We start from the raw sequence: 21,089 nt of genomic DNA, 5'->3' as shown, positions 1-21,089 counted from the left end.
GTTGATTAAACAACGATTTCTGACTTACCACCCCCACCCCCCAATCCCTTCCCCTGCCACTACCTCAACACCCCCCCCTGCCACTACCTCAACACCCCCCCACTGCTCCCCCTTCATCATCGTCGGATGCCACGCAGGTGTCCCAGATGGCGAGCTACTTTGACCCGTTGGTTTTCGCCGCGGTGGGCATGGCCTCCAAGTCCTTGAGCCACCAGCAGCAGATGAACCTCCTGGACCAGACGAAGACCCTGGCGGAGTCGGCGCTGCAGCTGCTCTATGCAGCCAAGGAGGCTGGAGGGAACCCCAAGGTACGTTCGCCATTTCTTAGCATCCCTGAGATTGAATGTGCAGTTGTCACTGGACTAGACTTGGGCTATTAACCAACCTGCTACACTTGAAGACTCGGGTCAGTTAGGGGCGTGTGGCTTACACTCGGTTGGTAAACCCAGGGTCACGGCAATGCGTCATCGATTGTCCTCATATTTAATCATCCGCCCGGCCGGCACAGGCGTTGAATGCCCACGAGGCGATCCAGGAGGCAAGCCAGATGATGCGCGAGGCCGTGGACGACCTGACGGCCACGCTGAACGAGACGGCGAGCGAGCTGGGCATGGTCAGCGGAATGGTGGATGCCATCTCACAGGCCATCGGCAAGGTGAGCGCCGCCCTCTGCCAACCGACACTCGCGCCTTCCACTTGCTCGATGCCAGAGGAAGCCGGGGCATGGCAAGGTTTCTTTCCGCCAACGTAGACGAGGGCTTTATGGGAAATCTCGTGTTGTTGATTGGTCCTGTATGATGCGGATGTGATGTGCGGGTTGGTGCTGTCTCTGGCGGCGCTTGTAGATGGACGAGGGGACGCCCCCGGCACCCGAGTACTCGTTTGTGGATTACCAAACGACCATGGTGAAGACGGCCAAGGCCATTGCCGTCACGGCGCAGGAGATGGTGGGAAACGCGCGCAGATTCACACACGAGTTATCTCAAAAATTTGATGGTATTTAATCGGAAACATCGATACTTTTATAAATATAAAAAAGTAAAACCACGCAGTATATCTAAACATTTTAAAACGGCTTTTCTTAAAATTTTACGCAATCTCAAAATGTACTTGGAACATGAAAAAAATGTACAATGACGATCTCTAAACTTTGTGGAGTATCTAAAAAAAACAGACGTGTAACATATCAAAACCCGACGCAGCATTTGAGAAACTGACACGGTTGACTTCACCGGCCTGTGGGTGGTGGGGTGGTTGTTGCGCTCGCCATCATTGTGACACATTCCTGCTGCTCTCCACCAGGTGAGCAAGTCCTCGAGCCGGCCAGAGGATCTGGGATCGCTGGCCAGCCAGCTCACCACGGAGTACGGGAACTTGGCGCAGCAGGGACGGCCGGCTGCAGCCTCCGCCGACAACGAGGAGGTATCACCGCTCGCTCGCGCTCGTGCTGTAACCCTGACCCCAACTTGTACCCCGACCCCAACCTTTTTCCTTATCGAGACATTGATCCTTTCCCCATCACCGATCCTGACCCCAATCCTTTCCCTGACCCTGACACCTATCCTGACTCCAACCCAACCCTTACCCTGACCCCAACACTCATCCTGACCTCAACCCCTACCCTGATCCTGACACCGATCCTGACCCCAGCCCTTACCCCGAGACTGACTCGGACCCCAACCCAAACCCCATTCTAAACACGACTCTTACCCTGACCCTCACATTCTACCCGAGCTATAACATGGCTGGAAATGATGGTAGGAGTGGTTGTGGAGTTGGTTGTGGTGTCATGTTCGTAATGGTGATCAACTTGGTAGTTAAGTTAATGTTTGAGATTGTTTTCACATTGATGGCGTTTGTGTTTGCGTTTATGGTGTTTCGGATGAAAGTATTGCTTGTAGTGGTAGTGATGGTAATGAATAAGCAAATAAACCACAGTGCGCATCCCCACATATATATTTAGTTCATCGACCTATGAGCCTTTTAGAGAAATTATTTTCCAGTTAATTTAAACAGGAACATTTTGGACTAGTTTTGACTTTTTGAGTCTCTCATCCGAGTCAGGCCTGTCAGCAATGATGGTGCGAGTAGCAGCAGGTTTGATAGTGGCGGTTGTGTTGATCTGGATGTTACTTTGGGTGATCGTGTTGGTTGTGCTGGTGATAATGGTGGCTTGGTCATTGTCACTGGTTGCGTTATTAGTGCTGCTGCGCTAGACTGCATCGTTCTCCGTGTTCATCTCCTCCCAGGTCGGCCACCAGATCAAGCACCGCGTGCAGGATCTGGGCCACTCTTGCGTGCTGCTCGTGCAGAAGGCAGGCGCCTTGCAGTGCAGCCCCACAGACGGCTTCACCAAGCGAGACCTCATCGACTGTGCTCGCAAAGTCTCCGAGAAGGTACTTTTCATCGTCCACAGCGCCGTCATCGTCGTCATTGGGATTGTTTATGTTATGGTCATTATTATCATCATCAGCATCGTCATGAACACCATTATAACTATGGTCATTGTCAAGCCCATCATAATTCTGGTCAACACCATCATCAGAATCATTACCGCCAAAATCGTTGAAATCATTGACATGACCACGAAAGGAATTTCCCTGTCCATGGTTTGTATTTTTCCGTTTTTTCTATCTGACTAAATGTTCCCATCACTGCTGCCTCGGCCGCCCGCAGGTGTCGATGGTGCTCGCGTCGCTCCAGGCCGGGAATCGCGGTACGCAGGCCTGTATCACGGCCGCCAGCACCGTGTCTGGAATCGTGGCCGACCTCGACACCACCATCATGTTCGCCACCGCCGGCACACTGCACGCTGAAAACAACGAGTCCTTCGCCGACCACCGGTAAAGCGACGGCAGCGCGATTGGATCCGCTGCCTTTCTGGAGGCCACTTGTTGAGATCCGTCTCGTGAATTCTTCTTCTGCTTTAAATCCCTTGGTTTTCGTGACCAATGGAGCACGTCTGCTCTAGCTCTTGCTGCCATCAATGCTTCACTGTTGCCTACAAAGGTCTGCTCTGCTCTTCTTCTTTTCCAATCTTTGTTCCACTCATCCTCGCTCCTTTCTTTCATGTTGATCGCCCAGCCGATGTACGGTTCTGCCACGTGCTGAACCCGCTACACGCGAGGACCCAGATTAATCACTGGTGGCTCAGTCCCAGAATTCAATTCACGATCTCCGCCGTGTAGGCTCCATTCACCGACCACTGACCGACTTGCTTATCAATGCTTCCGAAACAGCTTGTAGCCCGCTGCTGCAGTTCCCGCTGCTGTTGCTCACACACCTTGTCCGACCTTGGTCCCTGGTCGAACTCAATCCCCTGCAGGGAGGGAATCCTCAAGACAGCCAAAGCGCTGGTGGAGGACACGAAGCTGTTGGTGGCGGGCGCCGGCGCCACGCAAGAGAAGCTGGCGCAGGCCGCACAGTCGTCGGTGGGGACCATCACCCGCCTCGCCGACGTCGTGAAGCTGGGCGCCGCGAGCCTCGGCTCCGAGGACCCTGAGACCCAGGTGCCAATCGCGGTTCATCCGTCCCAGCCGGCGGCGTTCGCGGCGGTGGTGGTGTCGCGCGGGGGGGGATGTTGCTGCTGATAGTTTGCTGATAAAAGGCACAAAGTGACGACGACATAATCATTGTGGTCGTTTGTCGGTTGGCAGGTGGTTCTAATTAATGCCGTCAAGGATGTGGCCAAGGCCCTGGGAGACCTCATCAGCGCGACCAAGTCTGCCGCCGGAAAACAACCGGACGACCCGGCCATGCACAACCTGAAAGGAGCTGCCAAGGTGACCCAACCACACCGCCCGCACCGCTCCACCTGTGTCGCACACGTCGATTGTGCTGCTGTGTGGCTTACCCCCACCAGCAATCCTATCGGTTGTCATGTTTCAGGATCGCAATTACATTCGAGAATCGATTTTGTGTACTTTTTTTACCTTCTTGTTTTTACCGTTTATACTTTGTCTCATCGTGGAGATTTATTCGCTCCGTTCTCCCAAATGTGACGTAATTTGGTTGTAGAATTCGATCATAATACTCGTAGTGATGTATACTGCCGTTCGTCAGTCTGCTGCAGACGGTTTAAGGAGCAGTCGTTTGTTATTTATCTGCGAGCAGATCATGGTGACGAACGTGACGTCGCTGCTGAAGACCGTGAAGGCCGTGGAGGACGAGGCCACCAAGGGCACACGCGCCCTGGAGGCAACCATTGAGTGCATCAAGCAGGAGGTCATGGTACGGGCACCGCCACTAGCATCGGCTGAAACCCCACAGTCGCCTCACAATCGTGTCAAATCACCGGGATTGCATCAGACGTCGTCAGATCTCGGCAACCGAGCAAGGTTGAGGCTGGTTATTCCTTGGATGTGAGACTGCCTGAGAATGTCGAGGGTATTGTCACGCAAGGTTGTTTTAGGCTTGCACTTGTGAAGTGGCCAGGAGATGGCAGCGCAGCTTATCTGTGCTGCGCCTATAGTGTTACACCCTCGCATGCGCGTGGGTTTGCTTCAGGAACTCCAGATTTCTCTCCCAAAACACACCCATCGTTCATGGAATTGGCCGAACGTCATAATGGAGGACGTCCCTGAACAAGGCTCTTAAGACTCTGAGGCATTTCACATTTTATAGAAAACCCAATACAAAAAAAACGTGAACTTATGCAAATTTGAATGAGGTCGTTGTGGAAAATGGGCTGGAGATCTCTCACGCATCAGGTCGGTTGATTTAACACTTGAGCGAGAGTAGAAACGCGGGAATTTACAATTGCAAGTCGCACGCTCTGCACGGTTCAGTTCGTCGTCGTTGTCAACGTCGTTCTTCTGCATTGCTAACGCATCGTCACGACGACGACGACGACGGTGGTGGTGGTGGCGGCACTCGCCGGCAGATGTTCGAGACGCGCGAGCCGCCCCAGAAGACGGCGTCACCGGAGGACTTCATCCGCATGACCAAGGGCATCACCCTTGCCACAGCCAAGGCGGTCGCTGCCGGTAACTCGTGCCGCCAGGAGGACGTCATCGCCACCGCCAACCTGAGCCGCAAGGCCGTGTCCGAGATGCTGGCCGCGTGCAAGGTACACGCATTCTCTCCGGCGCGCCGCGCGCGTTTGTCTTTGTGTGTGCGCGTGTGGCTCGGCTACATTAAATGTCGGCTCCCACGTCGTCATTGAAGTGAGTGTTTTTCTCCCCCGTCATTTGCCGACACGTGTAGATTGCCGGGCAGCTCGAGGTCAAATCGCTGAGCCCTTGCTTCGGAGAACCTGGGTGCAAATTCAGGTTTGAGCCACCCGTGAATAAACTGGGTTCTCAAGTGTAGCGAGTTATTGGTCTTAGGCTGGTCACTAGTGACCTCAAAAAACATCGTATTAAATGTTATTCGGCATTAACCAATGGTCGCACAAAAGATATGTCATTTGGCTTTTACACTTCATTAGATAAATTTCGAATTTTGAGAATTAACAATACCAGTTCGATCACGACGCGACCAACATTTCTCTGTAGCGGACAAAAAGGTCACTTGAAGAGATATCAGAATCCCCTTCCTCGGGCCGTTATCCAACACAGTGACGCACTGCTTCGCGAGAGCCCCGAGTGGACACTTTGATCTTTAGAACTGCTTGTTGTGTTTCGTTTGTTGTCCTTCCCCCGCACCTCCGATTAGCACGGTTGGCTATGTATGGTGCTAAAGAAGTTCAACATAGATGGCATGACACTGATGGAACATTTTGAGTCAAACTAAGAAAGCGAGAACTTGAGTATGGGAAGGTTTTGAGGACCCTGTGTTGGATGATCCCCTGCGCTGTCTGTAGCCCAAGAGTTGCGCACTGCTTGTCGCCCCTGTGCTGCCCTGCTGAGCCTGTGATTAACTTCCTCTCTCCTCCCGTTTGTGCCTTTCCCGTGTGTTCCGCTCGCTCTCGCTGGCAAGATGGACTGGGTACTGCTCGCACGCCTCTAGGCAAACACAGCAGCTGTGCGCTGCATCTCCGTGTACATTTAACGGGGGCATCAGCAAAGGACTCTGGCTTGGCATGTGACAGAAATGCTTGTGTGTGTGTGTGTTTATGTATGTGAGAGGGTATGTGTGTAAGTATAGCTGAGTGTGGTTGTGTGTGATTGGGGAGCAGTGTCCGAGAGGTTAGGGCACTGTGTTACGAACCCGGTGCACCTTCGTTAAATTCTATGCAGTGGCTGACCAAAAGTGACGCGAGTGTAATGACACTGGTTCTAGGCCTCTTACCAGGTCGAATCCACTTTGAATGACTTCCTGATGCAGAGTGTAAACATGAGCACCTGGGTGACAAAGGCAGCCTGGCGTGGTGTTGGTCACCATCTCCTCTTGTACCCTGTGCCAGTCTAAATAAGTGCTCAATAATAGCACTTGTCCCCCCATCCCCCCCAGCATGCTGTTTAAGGCTATATCCAGGGGGATCTTTTGTATTTTTGCGTGCAAGTGGATATGAATGTAACGCGCTGTGTGTATGCGTAAGGGCAACACAGACACCGTCTGCGTTTGACACGTGCTTGAATGAGTGGGCGTCATGTGTTTAATGCACAAGGCGAGTGGGCTGTGGCCACATGAAAAGTGTAATTGCCTAAAGCTCGTTGAATCCACTCGCACCCCACTGGTTTCTCTGATGAGCTGCGGCGAGCTCCCTCTAAGCTGTGCTTGCTTCCAGTTTCCGCTTTGCATTTTGATCTCCAGCTCACAACTAAATTATTGTCGGGTGCGCCGTGTGCCCCTGTGATTTTATATATTTTTTTTTATAAAACATCAATCATTATCATAACAACACAGGATTTTTCCATAATACAGGATCTGCATGTGTAAGCAGTTGGACATTTGTTGTATTTGCTTTTGTAGATGTATTTTTCATTTAACACACAGGTTTTCACAGCCGATATTATGATCCAGAATTGATTTTTGTTTCGGCCACGTCACGATCCGACTCAATTTGTGTCGTTAAAAACCCTCCACCGCCTGACGCAGCTGAAATATGAATCGCCAAGCGTACCAAGCATTTCAGAACCTGCCAATTGTTATTGTTTCAGCTCGACGCCGGTAAGTCAGGAGAACAATCTTCACAACCAATGTTCGCAATATACCCTTTAAAGAAGCTCCTCCTGAGACGGCCTCTAATCTAGCCCCTGCCACCATCGCAGGGCAACGCGTTTGGCTCTTGTATCCCCGTCATCGCTGTCGTCGCGTGTCGCTCACCTTGTTGGTATTGGCGCGTCTCTGCCCTCAGCAAGCCGCGTTCCACCCAGAGGTGGCAAGCGACGTGCGAGCGCGATCCCTGCGCTACGGCAAGGAGTGCGCCAACGGCTACCAGGCCCTGCTGGAGCACGTGCTGCTGGTGAGCCCACTGCGCCAGCCGCAAGGCTACGCCCCCCCCCCTCGCCTGCCATGGCATCGTCATCGTCGTTATTGTCTTCTTTATTTGGGATGTAACCATTCGTCGCTTCAAATTATACAAGCATCCAATTGTGTCATAAGTCATTATTTCCGATTCATATTGCATGTAGTTTTTTTTCCGTAAATTATGAATGCTATGGAATTACACGAGGGCCAAGAAAATAATGGGTTCTTGAATCACATTGTGACAGTTTATCCATTGACTTGGGTGGGCAAGACAAGTGTGGTGTGATGATGTTAAGAAAAGGTTCCTAAATCAGCAGGGGGGACATCACATGCCAACACATTCACCACTGACCCCTGATGGACAGTCAGTGGAATTATCAGAACCGTCATCATCAATGGCGTTGTCAACATCGTCAACATGAGTGTTGTTTATCAACTATTTTAATCCAATACAAATCATATTGTGTCCAATCCACTTTCCTGACCCACTTGCAGGTTCTTCAAAAACCAACGGCTGACAACAAACACCAGCTGACCAACCTGTCGAAGCGGGTGGCCGGCTCCGTCTCCGAGCTCATTCAGTCTGCCGAGGCCATGAAAGGTGCGTGATTTGGCTGCTGCTCCTGAGTGCAAAATCACTGCGTGCAACTTTGGTGGCATTGTCCACAGCGCTGTGCACCCATCAACCTGACATTGATCCCCCACCATGGCTACTCTTAACTAAACCGTACTGACCAGCGGCGGTGAATTACAATCAAACCCCTCCCCCCCCCCTCATGACTGACATTGTATGGGGAAGCCTTCACTCAGTAGTAAATTGACACATTTATATCAATTATTATTATTACATTTAAATAAATAAACAAAACAAAATCTTATTCCATCACCAAAATAAAATGAAATGTCATTCCCATCAACATATTGGGCCTTTTTGCCCCAATGTTTTCTGGCAGTATTTTTTGACGCATGGTTAACCCTGGATCAGTTTAAACTTTCACAGCCTCATCAGCATGAATGTTGCTGGATTTGCCTCCGGTTGTAGGTTAGATCCATCTATAAACGTGAACACCATGGGGCCTCCTCAATTGTAGTGCAGCAGCATTGCACAAGATGCCCTGCAGCACCACAATGCACTCCTCAAGATTTGGCAATGCCAATACCAGAAGCGGTGGCCTGTGCAGAATATTGGTTTAAAGACTGTATAGGTTGGACAGGAGACACGACGAAGAAGTAGAAGATTGCACAAGAGCTCTGCTTGTGTGTCTCGTGCGCACCGCACGCACCGAGGCCCAGTGGGCCGTGACGCGGCCCAGTGGCAAACGCGTGACCGCTTGTTGCACAGGTTGACAGTTGTAGTCCATTGGAACCTCATTTGCCAGTAGCAGAATATGATAATTGTTTTTTTACCCTTTTATCTGGCAACAAAACTGACACCTTTTTTTTTTTTTACAAGGAGTCATGTTTGCATTGACCACAATACCTGCAGTCGAAATGCAAACAAAAAACATAACTCTGATAATGTATGCACTGTCCTTGAAGTTGATTGGTACACACCCAAGACAGCTTTCTTTAGAGCCTAGTCTCACATGGTGTTGGACCATTGGCCGCCCTGATTAATGGACACCAGGGTGGGGAGATGTTAACGAGCTCGCCTGGAATACAGGAGGTTGTGGATTCGATCCTGACCCTGACGCCTGTATATTTGGAGTTTGCATGTTCTCCCTGTGGTTGCGTGGATCTCTACTGCGGGTCCCCCGGTTTTTCCCTTCACATTTAGAAACATCCATTTCGAGTATTTGGCTGCAATACATTTTCACCAGGTCGTTTCAGAAAAAGAGCTATATAGCTTAGTGGGCCTTACCTGGCAAAATAAAAATAGTTTAATACTGAGGGTGTATTAACCGCCGTAAAAGCACTGCGCTCAGTCTGCTTTTCGGTTTCCACCTCTCGAGCCTCCTCTGTCTCCCGCTCTCCCCCCGGCGGTGCGCAGGCTCAGAGTGGGTTGACCCCGAGGACCCCACGGTGATTGCGGAGGCCGAGCTCCTGGGTGCTGCGGCCGCTATCGAAGCTGCGGCCAAGAAACTGGAGCAGCTGAAGCCGAGGGCCAAGCCCAGGGTGCGTCCCATCAATGTCCCACCCCATCCCCCCTCACCCCCCCCCCGTTGTGATCTGTCAAGTCCCGTCCACCCAGCGTCAGAGGTCGCAATTGGGTACCCGAACCCGTACCCTACCCGATACCCGGCTACCCGATACCCGGCCGGGTACGGGTACCCGTTTGCGACCCTGGTGCGGCCGGGTACGGGTAGGCCGTGAGTCACTGGTGAGTCACCGTTTGTCGCTCATTTCCCAACGTCTTGTCTCTTTCTCACAATTCAAGTTCCTAGAATCAACCCACCCGTGCCTTCAACATGGCCTCATCCCAGAGGTCGCAATCGGGTACGCGTACCCTACCCGATACCCGGCCGGGTACGGGTAGCCGGGTATCGGGTAGGGTACGGGTACCCGATTGCGACCCTGGTGCGGCCGGGTACGGGTACGGGTAAGGAATCAAAACCCATTTGCGACCTCTGCCCAGCGTTCCCGTCCCTCTCTCTGTTGTGTCCCGTCATGTCCCATGGGTTCGCTGGAGGTGGCCCCTGCAGCCCACGATCGGTGGTCCTGTCCCCCCTGTTCACATCCGGGCTCCAGACTTCCTGTTTATTTTGACCGACTACTCTCTGAAGTATCTTTAAAAAAATGTTGACTTCAAGCTTTCGGTAAAGTCACGTAGATAGGTTCAAGAGAAAATAACAAAAAGTAACAAATAAATACAACGTTTCGATCTTGTGTTGCGATCGAAGACGACCGCTTGTGTTGCGATCGAAATGTCGTAGTTTTTGTTATTTTTTGCTATTTTCTTTGAACCTATCTAGGTGGCTTTACTAAAAGCCCCAAGAATATGTCTTTATACATTCACTCGTTCCGTTATGTTATCTCAATTCCCTCCTGTACAATTCTATCCTAAGTGTTTTTGTTTATTTGTATAGGCTTGAGGTGCGGTCACATTTAGACTATTTATGAATCCAAATTATATTGTGTTTGTGTCATCTTCGCTGTGTTTGCAAGAGGCATAGCGTGAATAATTTAGTTGTTTCGTTATTAATTTGGTTGTTTGAATTGTGTTGCTTTTTCTCCCCAACGGATATTCAAAATGTGCGCTATCTGCATCACGGTGACCCAAGATGAAGATATTTTCATTCAGAACTTTCGCTGTGAGCAGTGAGACCTCGCATTGTGTCAGCGAACAACCCTTTTACTTGCCCTGAAAAGAGTGGTTGTCGCAATGTTTTCGGGCAAACTGAAATTTTAAATTATCCGAGTGACAAACGAAGTTTAACATGATGGGTTTTCTGTAGTCATTGGTGACCATATTAAGACCATCAATTCGCTACACTTATCCCAGTTTAATCACAGGTGCCCGGCACTCGTGATTAAACCCATGCTCCCATTGGTGCTGGCTCTGATCCTACACTGTATGAAATTACTTATTTGGTGATGCTGCATTGGCAGTGGTGCACAAGCACAAATAAAAAAATTCAACACATTCATCAATAATAATAATACTGCCTTAAAAGGAAAATTAGAAAATAGTTGCTATTTAGGGCAATGACCCTTATTTATAACACAAATAGAGAGGCCAGAATGGGTAAGAGTTGTAAAGTTGGAGACTACACTGTGTACCGCTGCCTAAGATACCCAGCCACCTTGTACGTTCGATGGCTGAACAGCAATGGGCGAGGATTGTGTGAAACGAAGATATCTCTCTTGCAAGCCACTGTCTGATATGTTTGGTATAAGGTTGTTTCAGTAACAATCAACTGTATATCAAACATATGGTCACAGTAGCTTGCTCATGCTTCAAGGTAGCCGGCGTTGTCGCGGTGACGGTTTTAATCCGTTTTGTTTTCGTGATTCGCAAGTTTCCCGGTCTTGCTTGCGCACGCCCCTGCGATTGCATTACAGTGGAGGCTGGGAGGGGGGAGGTGGTTGGTGAATCGTGCGGATTCGTAAAACTCCTGTACATGCTGGGTTTGTGAGATGGCAGTACAGCAAGTGGGTTCATGTGTTGGCCCGTCTGTGTGGATCTTCGAATGTGATCCCTTCTTTGTGTGCATGGTGGGTTTTCTCGGGTACTCGGGGGTTTGCCTCTGGCACACAAAGCGCTCCTTAAACTGGAGTTGGCCAATCGCTGCACACTGCAGGAGTCTATTGTTCAAGCGAACGCCTTCTTGGCGTTCTCTGGTCTGACACTGGTGAGACTAGAAGGCTATCTCTGGTGTAGACCAATCAGTTTCAAGGACGATGCATTTATAATTATCAGAGCATGAGAATAGGGGTTTCCCCTTTTTTCTGGCAACAAAACAGGTGTTAAGATGTTAAAGCACCAAACTGAAACCTTTTACAAGGAATCATGTCTGCATTAACCACAACGCTTGTGGTCAGAATGGTCAGGTCTAACACCGTTTGAGACTAGGCTCAAAAGAAAGCTGTCTCTGGTGTGGACCAATCAGTTTCAAGGACAATGCATATTTTATCGGTGTTTTTTGTTTGCCTTCTGACCACAAGCATTGTGGTTAATGCAGACATGATTCCTTGTAAAAGGTTTCAGTTTGGTGTTCTACCATCTTCACACCTGTTTTGTTGCCAGAAAAAAAGGGAAAACCTATTCTCATATTTTGGTACTGGCAAAGGAGGTCCCATGATTATCAGAGCATGTTTTTGTTTGCATGTTCACCACAAGTACGTGTGGTTAATGCAGACATGATTCCTTGCAAAATGTTTCTATTCAGTGTTTGAACATCTTAACACGTGTTTTATTGGCAGATAGGGTAAAACCTTTTCTTATTTTTTCATACATTCTTCAGGTTCTTTGATGCTTTCCTGGATATATCAATTTCGTGAATATTATTTGGCATATCAACGGGATTTGCAAATGAATTGTGACAATGAATCAATGCTCATCGCTGAATATAACTCGTAATATTTTGTAAACCAAAGCGCGCCTACCCTTTGATGCTGACATTACTTTTGTGGAGCACCCGCAACGGACGATTGATTTCAGTTTCTTTTAATGCCACAGACATCTGTCTCCACCCTCTCTTCCCCACCGCTGTCCCACATCCCTTTCTTATCCCCCATCTTACTTCTTACTTGCCCATCCAATCCCATGAACCCTAAATCATCACCTCCCAATCTTCTCTTTCCTAATCCGCATCCCTTTCTCTCCTATCCCGTCCCCCCCTGCTTCTCCCAACCTCTCCGATCGCCCCCATCCCCATAGCAAGCTGACGAGAGCCTCAACTTTGAGGAGCAGATCCTGGAGGCGGCCAAGGCCATCGCAGCAGCCACGAGCGCCCTCGTCAAGTCCGCGTCGGCCGCGCAGCGGGAGCTGGTGGCGCAGGGAAAGGTACGGTCGGGTGATGGATCACCTGCCACCCACTTTGCGACTGCAATGAAGCCGCCCAAAGTCTGGGCACAGTTTCATCATTGCCAGCGCTGCTGCTGCTGCTATGGTTCTTGATGAAGGTGTCTGGTTGTGCCGTGTCGGTTTGCAGGTCGGAGCGAGTCCTGCCAACGCGGTTGACGATGGGCAATGGTCCCAGGGACTTATATCAGCGGTGAGATTTTTAATTGCGCGAGCAAGGAATCGAAAGTCTTTTTTAAAACCTATTTTTTGTTTATACACACGCCTCATCCTCGCCCAACATAAACCAAACCTCCTCTCCTCCCCCACTCCACACCCCTCCTCTCTAACCCCCCCCCTCCACCTCCGCGCACGGGACCCCCGTGGCCGCCCATCCATCCCCTCCTGTCCCAGGCCCGCATGGTGGCAGCCGCCACGAGCAACCTGTGCGAGGCGGCCAACGCGGCGGTGCAGGGCCACGCCAGCGAGGAGAAGCTCATCTCGTCCGCCAAGCAGGTGGCAGCCTCTACTGCCCAGCTGCTCGTGGCCTGCAAAGTGAAGGCCGCCCCCGACTCGGAGGCCATGCGACGGCTGCAGGTACCGGCGACGCCCCCTGCCCAACCGAGCATTTTCCCCACCGCCGCCTGCGCACACCGCGCTCCTCTCCGCTTTGTACTGCGGGGTGGTTGTGTTTGTCTGCGGTGCCCCGATGGCGAGATGTTATAACTATCCCTCACGTGGTATGCAGGAGGTGTCGTGGTTTCGATCCCAACCCTGATGCCTGCTCCATATTTTTATCTCTTCTTGGTTCTTTCGGTAAAGTCACGTAGAAGGGAAATAATAAAAATAAAACATCATAAAATACAATTCTCACGACGTTTCGGCCATAACGCAAGCAGCCGTCCTCAGGTGAAGAACAGGGCTGTCAGAAAGACAGCGTCTGAAGTCAGCTCTGTTCTTCACCTGAGGACGGCTGCTTGCGTTGTGGCCGAAACGTCGTGAGAATTGTATTTTATTATATTTTATTTTTATAATTTTATTATTTCCCTTCTACGTGACTTTACCGAAAGAACCAAGAAGATGAATCCCTGCAGTCACGAAAGCTTAAATCGAAATCTATATTTTTAGTTTACACGTCTCTCCCCGTGCTCGCATGGATTTTTCTCACGGTCCTCTGGTTTTTCACTTCACATTTAGAAATGTGAGTTTCAAGTATTTGGTTGCTTTAAATTTCCACGTGATAAGTCACTGAGTTGAGCTGTAATTTGTAGCCATGTCTCTTCTGAACAAGAGCTATCTATATAGCTCAGTGGGCCTTACCTGATAAAATAAAAATAGTTAAATGGTGTACGACACATCTCGGTGGATTCATGGTCAGATGTCAGGTGCTTCGCAAATCCCGAGTTGTTTTGCGATTTGGACCATGTGGATATTATCTGGTGTAGCGATGTTGTTCTTCTCTCGTGTGTGTGTGCGTTCGCTTCAAGCTCTGCCATTTTCTCTGCCACTGCCTCCACACATACCCAACAAGGAACTAGTCACACAACTAGGATCCTGAAAAAGGTTCTGGGACTTTGTGAGGCTGTTTTGAACAAAGATTTATCATTCAGCGCATAAGAATTTATCGTTTCCTGCTAGAGCTTTTAATCAGTTTGTTACCTGATGACCGCGTGCGGCTTTATTCCCCGCATACATTTTAACCGATATCGAGCCCAGGTTCCACGGCGTCGCATTACACAGTGCGGGCTGCAGACAATTGCACTTTTTAGGTTTCCGAAGCGAGGAGAGATGTCACGAGATTCAGGTGAACATTCCAGGGTGTCGCATTACAAAGAGGCGCTGTGGGAACCACGCTCCCGGTTAAGCGTCATCTTCGTTTGTTACATTACACAACGCTTTACCTCTTTAATATCCCTGTTAGTGTACTGCCCTATGAACCTGGCACCCCGAGTGTGATTCCCGTCCACGGCTAGCATTAGTGGCGAGTGATATCCGAGCCTGTTCCGCGACCTCTGTCACCACGCCTTCTCCAACCAGCACTGACCGGCACTGTGAAAGTATGGTCAGTTAATCCTCGCGACCCACACAGCATGGGGGACGCCCTCATTCAGCAGTGTGGTGTGGATTGACAGAAGCGGCTGTACGTGTGTACGCGTATTGCTGCTCATCACATGAAATCCTCACGATTGATTTGACAGCACAGAACATTTCGGACAGCAAGTTACAAGTGTGTGTGTGTGTGTGCGCGCGCGCGCGTGCGTGTATCGTGTCTGGCAGGGTGCGGGAAACGCGGTGAAGAGGGCATCGGAGAACCTCGTGAAGGCGGCACAAAAAGCCGCCGCGTTCGACCAGGAGGAGGAGAACGTCGTCGTCAAGGAGAAGTTTGTGGGCGGCATCGCGCAGGTGCGTGCCTCCGCTCGTGTGCAAGGAGAGAGTGAGCAAAGGTGGAACGGCAATGATTTGCGTTGTGCGATCGCGGCGCGCACCCTCGCCGTTAACGCCGGTTTCTCCTCGTCCGCCCGCCCACTCGCCCAGATCATAGCGGCGCAGGAGGAGATGCTGCGGAAGGAGCGCGAGCTGGATGAGGCGCGGCGCAAGCTGGCGCAGATCCGGCAGCAGCAGTACAAGTTCCTGCCCACGGAGCTGCGGGAGGACCCGCAGTAGCGCTCGGAGTGACGGAAACCGCCGGGGTTCCACCACAAACCGCCCGCTCGCCCACTTGCAATTGCAGGAAGACCATGAGAATTGTTAACAATAAAACACGTATATAATATATATCGATACTCGGCACTGCCTCCGCCAAATAACCGTCCGTTGGCCCACAGGGCCTGCCCAGCCGCCCCATTGCTGCCTTCCACGTTGTTACCACCCTGTTGTCCTCGTGACCAATTAGCCGAGGTTGGCCCCTGTGTTTAGTGCAGCCTGCATTCCGGTAGCCTCCTAGATAATGTTTCTTGAATACAATCACGTAGTCTTATGGGGTTTTTCATTCCTTGTTGTTCAAATGCCTCGTGTCATTTCTTGATTCTTGACGGAGCGGTTCGGCACCAAGGCGCCCCCCCAGCTTTGTTCCACCACTCGTACCGCACGTTGCCCCGGTCATGGTACATTCTCCCCCGGTGTGGCCGATATGCCGAGGGATGACCCTGGGCCTCTAGCCCTGTCCTCAACCACCCCCCCCCGCCCTGCTATGAGTTTTAAGTGCACGTAATAAAATATAAATTTTGAACAATAATCATTCATTGCACATATTAATCTTCAATAAAACAAAAATAATGTACAGGTTTATTATTCTTGATTGTTTTTAATACTTTGTATCCTTTAAAAAAATAAGTTGACAGTTACCAAAAACATGGATTATGATGTTATTGTTCGCTTCATTTTCTTTTTATACAATCCTGACAATTACAAAGTTTGTGTGTGGGTCACTAGGTAATTGTTTTCTAATCCTTAGCTTTAGTTCGCAATCGGCGCGCGGCTTGTTTGACGTGGTTTATCAGGGAAGCATGTTCGTTCGCACGGACAGTGCTTTGGGATGTGACATATCAGTGTATGTGAGGGTGCGGGTGTTGCATTTCAATAGAATAGAGCGTTAATGGTGGGAGGTGGTCCATTAGCCAAAGCCAGAATGTGGCTTTTTGAAAAAAAATATATGAACGATCTCACATTAATATATTTTTCGGGGGTTTAAAGACTGGTAACAGCTAACATTTTGTTTGTTTCACGGTAACTGTACTCGCAAGGAAAGATAATCGCAACTTTAAAAGACGAAACCTCTTTAATGTGAATCAGTTCGACGTCAGCCCAGCGGTACTTTCAGTTGGTCCTGCTGGTGAGAGGTGCCCGTAGCGCGCTGGGGACGCCCCGTCATGGACTCGACGGCCTCGGGTCAGCTGCTTCCGCAGCCGCGGCTGGTTTGGTTTCACAACGTGGGGGCCGTCTTCAGTACCGAGTGCGGTCACGTGTTATATTGATGTTAAGGAACAAGCATGATTGTCTTGGCCGAGATGTTAAGTCGTCGCGAGTTCGTTGCTACTTGAGATTTCGTTTTTGCCGTTGTCGCCATTACTGTCCAATCCCAGCAGCGCACGGTGATTTAACTGGGAGGTTTGCAGGCCCCTCCCGTGGGCTCATCCTCGTCCGGAAGAGGTGTAGCAGCTTTTGGCTCTTGAATGAGGTGGCTAAGGGGATTGCGCTTAAACGAAAACAACAAAAACCTAAACATCTGTCCCCCTTCCTCGCTATTTGCAACGCGGCTTTAAACCTTCCTTGCGTTTACCGGTCTACTTCTCCGCAAGTGCGTCAGAAGATGCACGTGGTGTGTTGATTGGTGGACAGAGGTTGAAGCGTTCAGGACGTGGCTGGGTCGAGTGAGATGTGGCTGGGTGTAGTTAGGTGTAGCTAAGGGGGAGACGCATGGCGTCTGGCCGTTAATGGGCCCTGGGTTTTGCCACAAAGGCCAAATCCGCTGGAGTTTACCAAGGTCCATATGAGGAGACATTTGACTGCGGCTGGACCCGCCATGCATATGCACAGACACCCTTTGTACAAAATACGTACAACCTTTTTTTTGAAATTCACTGCTGGATGATGGGCCCTCCACATGCCATGCGAGTTGTGTGGATTATTTGACCATACCTCACCACGATGGTTAGTGTGGGGTTGACGGTCGGGAGCATAGATGTACAGTGCAACTATGCATCTTGTGGCACTGTCCTGTTGCACACCACGTCGCCCGCAGCCTCTAACAAACCCATCGCTGCTGAGTGGTCACCCGTCCAAGCACTGTTAAGGCTCTACCGAGAGCATGAGATGCACGTTAAGGAAGTGGACAAGTTGTATGATGAGTAGATATGTGTCTCTGTGTGTGTAAAATAGCCATGGTCTCAGTTTGCAAGAGGTCGCCCCATATGCACGGGAGCCAGATGAGACGGAGTGGAATTCTCTTGAGATGCCACTGATGGAATGATGAGTTATCCCAAGTTGGAAATTTCCAATCTAATGAAGAGCCGAGTCGAGGGTAACTTTTAAAACAATGCCATTATTTTAGATAACGTCAATCGATTTTAAAGCTGCCATTGTAGGTGGAATCCAGTAAGAATATGACCGCTTAAGACATCGTTTCAATTTTGTTGATGGTCTGCATGATTTCATAAAATCCATCACGGCCTCATGTTGTTGCAGGTATTTGGAATGGGTTTGGGCTTAGGCTGTTTTTGCTTTGCTGTGCGATGCTCTGCTGGATTTTGTTTTAGGAGCGATATCGCTCCGCCTCCCGTCTAGGAACAAACGACTTGGCGCGGTTTCTTCGCATTGTTAGCGGCGCGCTCAATATGGAACAAAAGTGCCTTGTGTTAAGCATATCAGCACTTGTTTATCATCCGTGGGTAGTGTCGGTGACGGCTTTCATAAGACGCACACCGCGGCTTCTTGGCTTTTAAACGACATGGTTTTTGTGTATCATTCAGAGAAAACTTATCTCGATGTGCTTGCTAAGGGAAGTCGGTCAAATGTGTTTTCTGCTCCCTATCCGTAATGCCCAATAAATTTAACCATTCGCCTAACTTAACATCACGGCTAAATTGCACAGCGTGCCGCAGTGCTCAAGCATGGTTTTTTTTCCTGCCATTTTTTTACAACAAAATCTTCTCTTTATAATAAAGCTATCCATTAATATAGCGTGCGTCTTGAGTTATTGATTAAATGTTTACGTATTTAAAAAAAAATGTTTGCTTGGTTTGGAAGACTCCCTCCTCCCCCCCCCCTGCACCTGATCCCGCTCCCACCGCTATCCGGGGAGTTGATCAGGATCGAAGTTAATGCAGATGTCGCTTGAATCCAACTAGAATCTGATCCGACACAGAGTCGATCCAGATATATCCAACTAAAAATGGGTCTAACAAAGATTGACGGAACTTTGCTTTAACCAAGCCCAAAGTTGGTCCAGATGTGCTTTTATGCAGCTCAAATTCATTCCGCATCACAGCTGACAAATTGCGAAGTGGGAGACCAAGAGAGGAGGCAGGAGGAAGGCAATCCACTTCCAGTCAACACATTCGGAGGAAAAAGCACCCCTATGTCCATCAGTACTGCCGATTCGTGCTGGTGAAACGCTCCGCACGTGTGAACCTCCCAAACGCTGCTCTGCCACCCACTTGCCGTGCTGCCTTTTACAGTAGTGTTTTTGTTCTTTTAATTTGAACCTTTCAGACCGCAGTCCACTCACTGGCATTGACTGTGTATCTTGTGTTCTCCACAGGGAATGCATTATATCTAAGCTCTCCCATTGACATGTTTCGTTGCTTCTACATACTATTAACATTCCCTCCCTATGTTAATGCTACCCCCTACCCCCTCCCTTTGGTGCTGCTAATCCTGCATAATGCATGGGCATAATATGACTTTGAAACCCCCCCGCCCACCTCCTACGCATTTCCCATAAAAATGCCAAATTCCTCTTGATATGCAAATTATTTTGTCAAGGCGCTCTTCTTCCACCTCCAACCCAGCTTATATATACGCTCCAAGCTTGGCAGTGTTTCATTCTTCACCTGAAGACGGCTGCTTGCGTTGTAGCCGAAACGTCGTGAGAATTATTTTATTATGTTTTATTTGTATTATTTTATTATTTCCCTTCTACGTGACTTTACCGAAAGAACCAAGAAGAAGAACTATCTACATGACTTTACCGAAAGACCCAAAGAATATTTCTACAGACAACTTCGGGTGTCGTCGTTTTTCGCGTGATCCGTCCACCCCGTCTGCGAAGTGTCTCGTCTCCCGGGGCGTGCATCGTCGACTTCCATCACCGCACCCGGCCACACCCGTGAATCCTCGAGTCGGAGCGCCGCTTTCGATGTCTCGCCCCCGCGCGCGTTTCAACTCGACCCAGCACCGCGCGCCTGTGCGGGGTTTTTCGGGAGAGGAGCGCAGTGGTTCGCGCGTTAGTGCGCTCCGAAACCCAGCGGCTCGAGTTCGATTCCCGATCACGGTTGCCACTTTTGATGATGAGCTGGGCCTCCCCTCGGTCGACTTGGCCTGAAATAAGTACCCGACGCGGGGTATAAACATCAGAAGCGGGAAGACGAAGGTGGTGGGTGTTGGCCACCCATCCCCTCGTGCGCTGTGCGGGCCTTTAAAGGTCCTCGCTAACGGACTTTGTAACATATACACAGTGGAGAGATCTGTGTGTATGCTTGTATACACATACATGGTACATTCCTGGGCGGAACAGTGGCTCTGTGGTTAGCGTATTGCGCTCCGCATATCGTATTTTCCGAATTATAAGACGCACTTTTTTTCCTCCTGTATTTCGCCAGGGAATGCGACTTATCCCGCTGGTAGGTGTGTGTGTGTGATTTCAGACTTCTATACGTTTATTGACACAGGGAACACGTTTTGGATACGTCTCGTATCTGGTTACAAAGACGAGCGAACGTGAATTTGACCACACTACCCCCTCAAGCGCCGTCCCATCCTTAATAGGTGCTCGCAAACAGCAGCTCTGTTTTGTTTACCAGTGCCCCTTACTTCAGAATCAGAATATTTATTAACACGGAAGGAATCCGACGAGCTGTGAAGCTCTTTGTCACACATGTCCAGTAATTGTCCACTTGCCATGGCGGGGAGAGGAACGCATCAAAGCACAAAGCGAAGTTCACAACATCATGGCCATCGTATGAACCGTGAAGCCATCAGGGACTTGGGGCAGGCCACGGCATGGCCGGAAGGTGATGATCGATGGTCGAGACTAGAGACGGAGTGGCAGGCAACGGAGGGAAAGCACCCTAGGAATCTCAACCATCGCGGAGATGGAGCGACAATATCATCTCGTGTGCAGGTCCTGGTTGGATCGTTACATCGCAAGAGGACCCTGAGAGATGGAGACGACTTGGCGTTTGCAAGTGGGGGGGGGGGAGGGGTTACTCCTTCATCCAGCAGTGGAGTGGTCACGGCCGATGATGACAAGAATGGGCAGCGCTCGCTTCAAGCGCGTAGAGTCACGGACCCAGGGAGCAGCGGTCGCGATCATCTCGAGCTGAGAACGTTCGACTCCAAACAAGGAGATGGAGCCACTGCGGGAGATGATGACGCCGATGAGGCTTTTTGGTTGGGGGGGGGGGTGACTGCAACACGGGGCACTCGCCACGCGAATATGCCCCGATTTGGCGTTAAAGCGCCGTTCGGAACACAAATGGGAGAGAGAGGGAGAGAAAAAATTCGGAGACACGGAGAGAGGTTTGCCACGCAACTTGTGTCACTGCCCAGGGAATGCCCCCCCCCCTCTCCTCCC

The 21,089-nt window shown here is 50.1% G+C and overlaps 1 protein-coding gene across 1 annotated transcript in view; it reads left to right on the top strand.

Moving 5' to 3' along the window:
• Positions 1-18,472, top strand: part of TLN2 (talin 2) — a 79,182-nt gene extending 60,710 nt beyond the window's left edge. Inside the window, exons 40-57 of the mRNA XM_078862073.1 lie at positions 138-308; positions 509-655; positions 846-947; positions 1,303-1,422; positions 2,250-2,396; positions 2,677-2,843; positions 3,326-3,509; positions 3,657-3,782; positions 4,114-4,230; positions 4,883-5,068; positions 7,241-7,348; positions 7,849-7,954; positions 9,344-9,468; positions 12,674-12,799; positions 12,948-13,010; positions 13,211-13,393; positions 15,074-15,199; positions 15,332-18,472. Of these exons, the coding sequence (XP_078718199.1) occupies positions 138-308; positions 509-655; positions 846-947; positions 1,303-1,422; positions 2,250-2,396; positions 2,677-2,843; positions 3,326-3,509; positions 3,657-3,782; positions 4,114-4,230; positions 4,883-5,068; positions 7,241-7,348; positions 7,849-7,954; positions 9,344-9,468; positions 12,674-12,799; positions 12,948-13,010; positions 13,211-13,393; positions 15,074-15,199; positions 15,332-15,460 (2,433 nt within the window). The 3' untranslated portion in view covers positions 15,461-18,472. The remainder of the gene's footprint in view (positions 1-137; positions 309-508; positions 656-845; positions 948-1,302; positions 1,423-2,249; positions 2,397-2,676; positions 2,844-3,325; positions 3,510-3,656; positions 3,783-4,113; positions 4,231-4,882; positions 5,069-7,240; positions 7,349-7,848; positions 7,955-9,343; positions 9,469-12,673; positions 12,800-12,947; positions 13,011-13,210; positions 13,394-15,073; positions 15,200-15,331) is intronic.
• Positions 18,473-21,089: the final 2,617 nt, after the last annotated feature.

Source organism: Lampetra fluviatilis, chromosome 13 (genome assembly GCF_964198595.1).
Source record: "Lampetra fluviatilis chromosome 13, kcLamFluv1.1, whole genome shotgun sequence".
NCBI classification, from domain to species: domain Eukaryota; kingdom Metazoa; phylum Chordata; class Hyperoartia; order Petromyzontiformes; family Petromyzontidae; genus Lampetra; species Lampetra fluviatilis.
The sequence above is the reverse complement of the archived record's forward strand: the minus strand, read 5'-3'. Positions and strand labels throughout refer to the sequence as shown.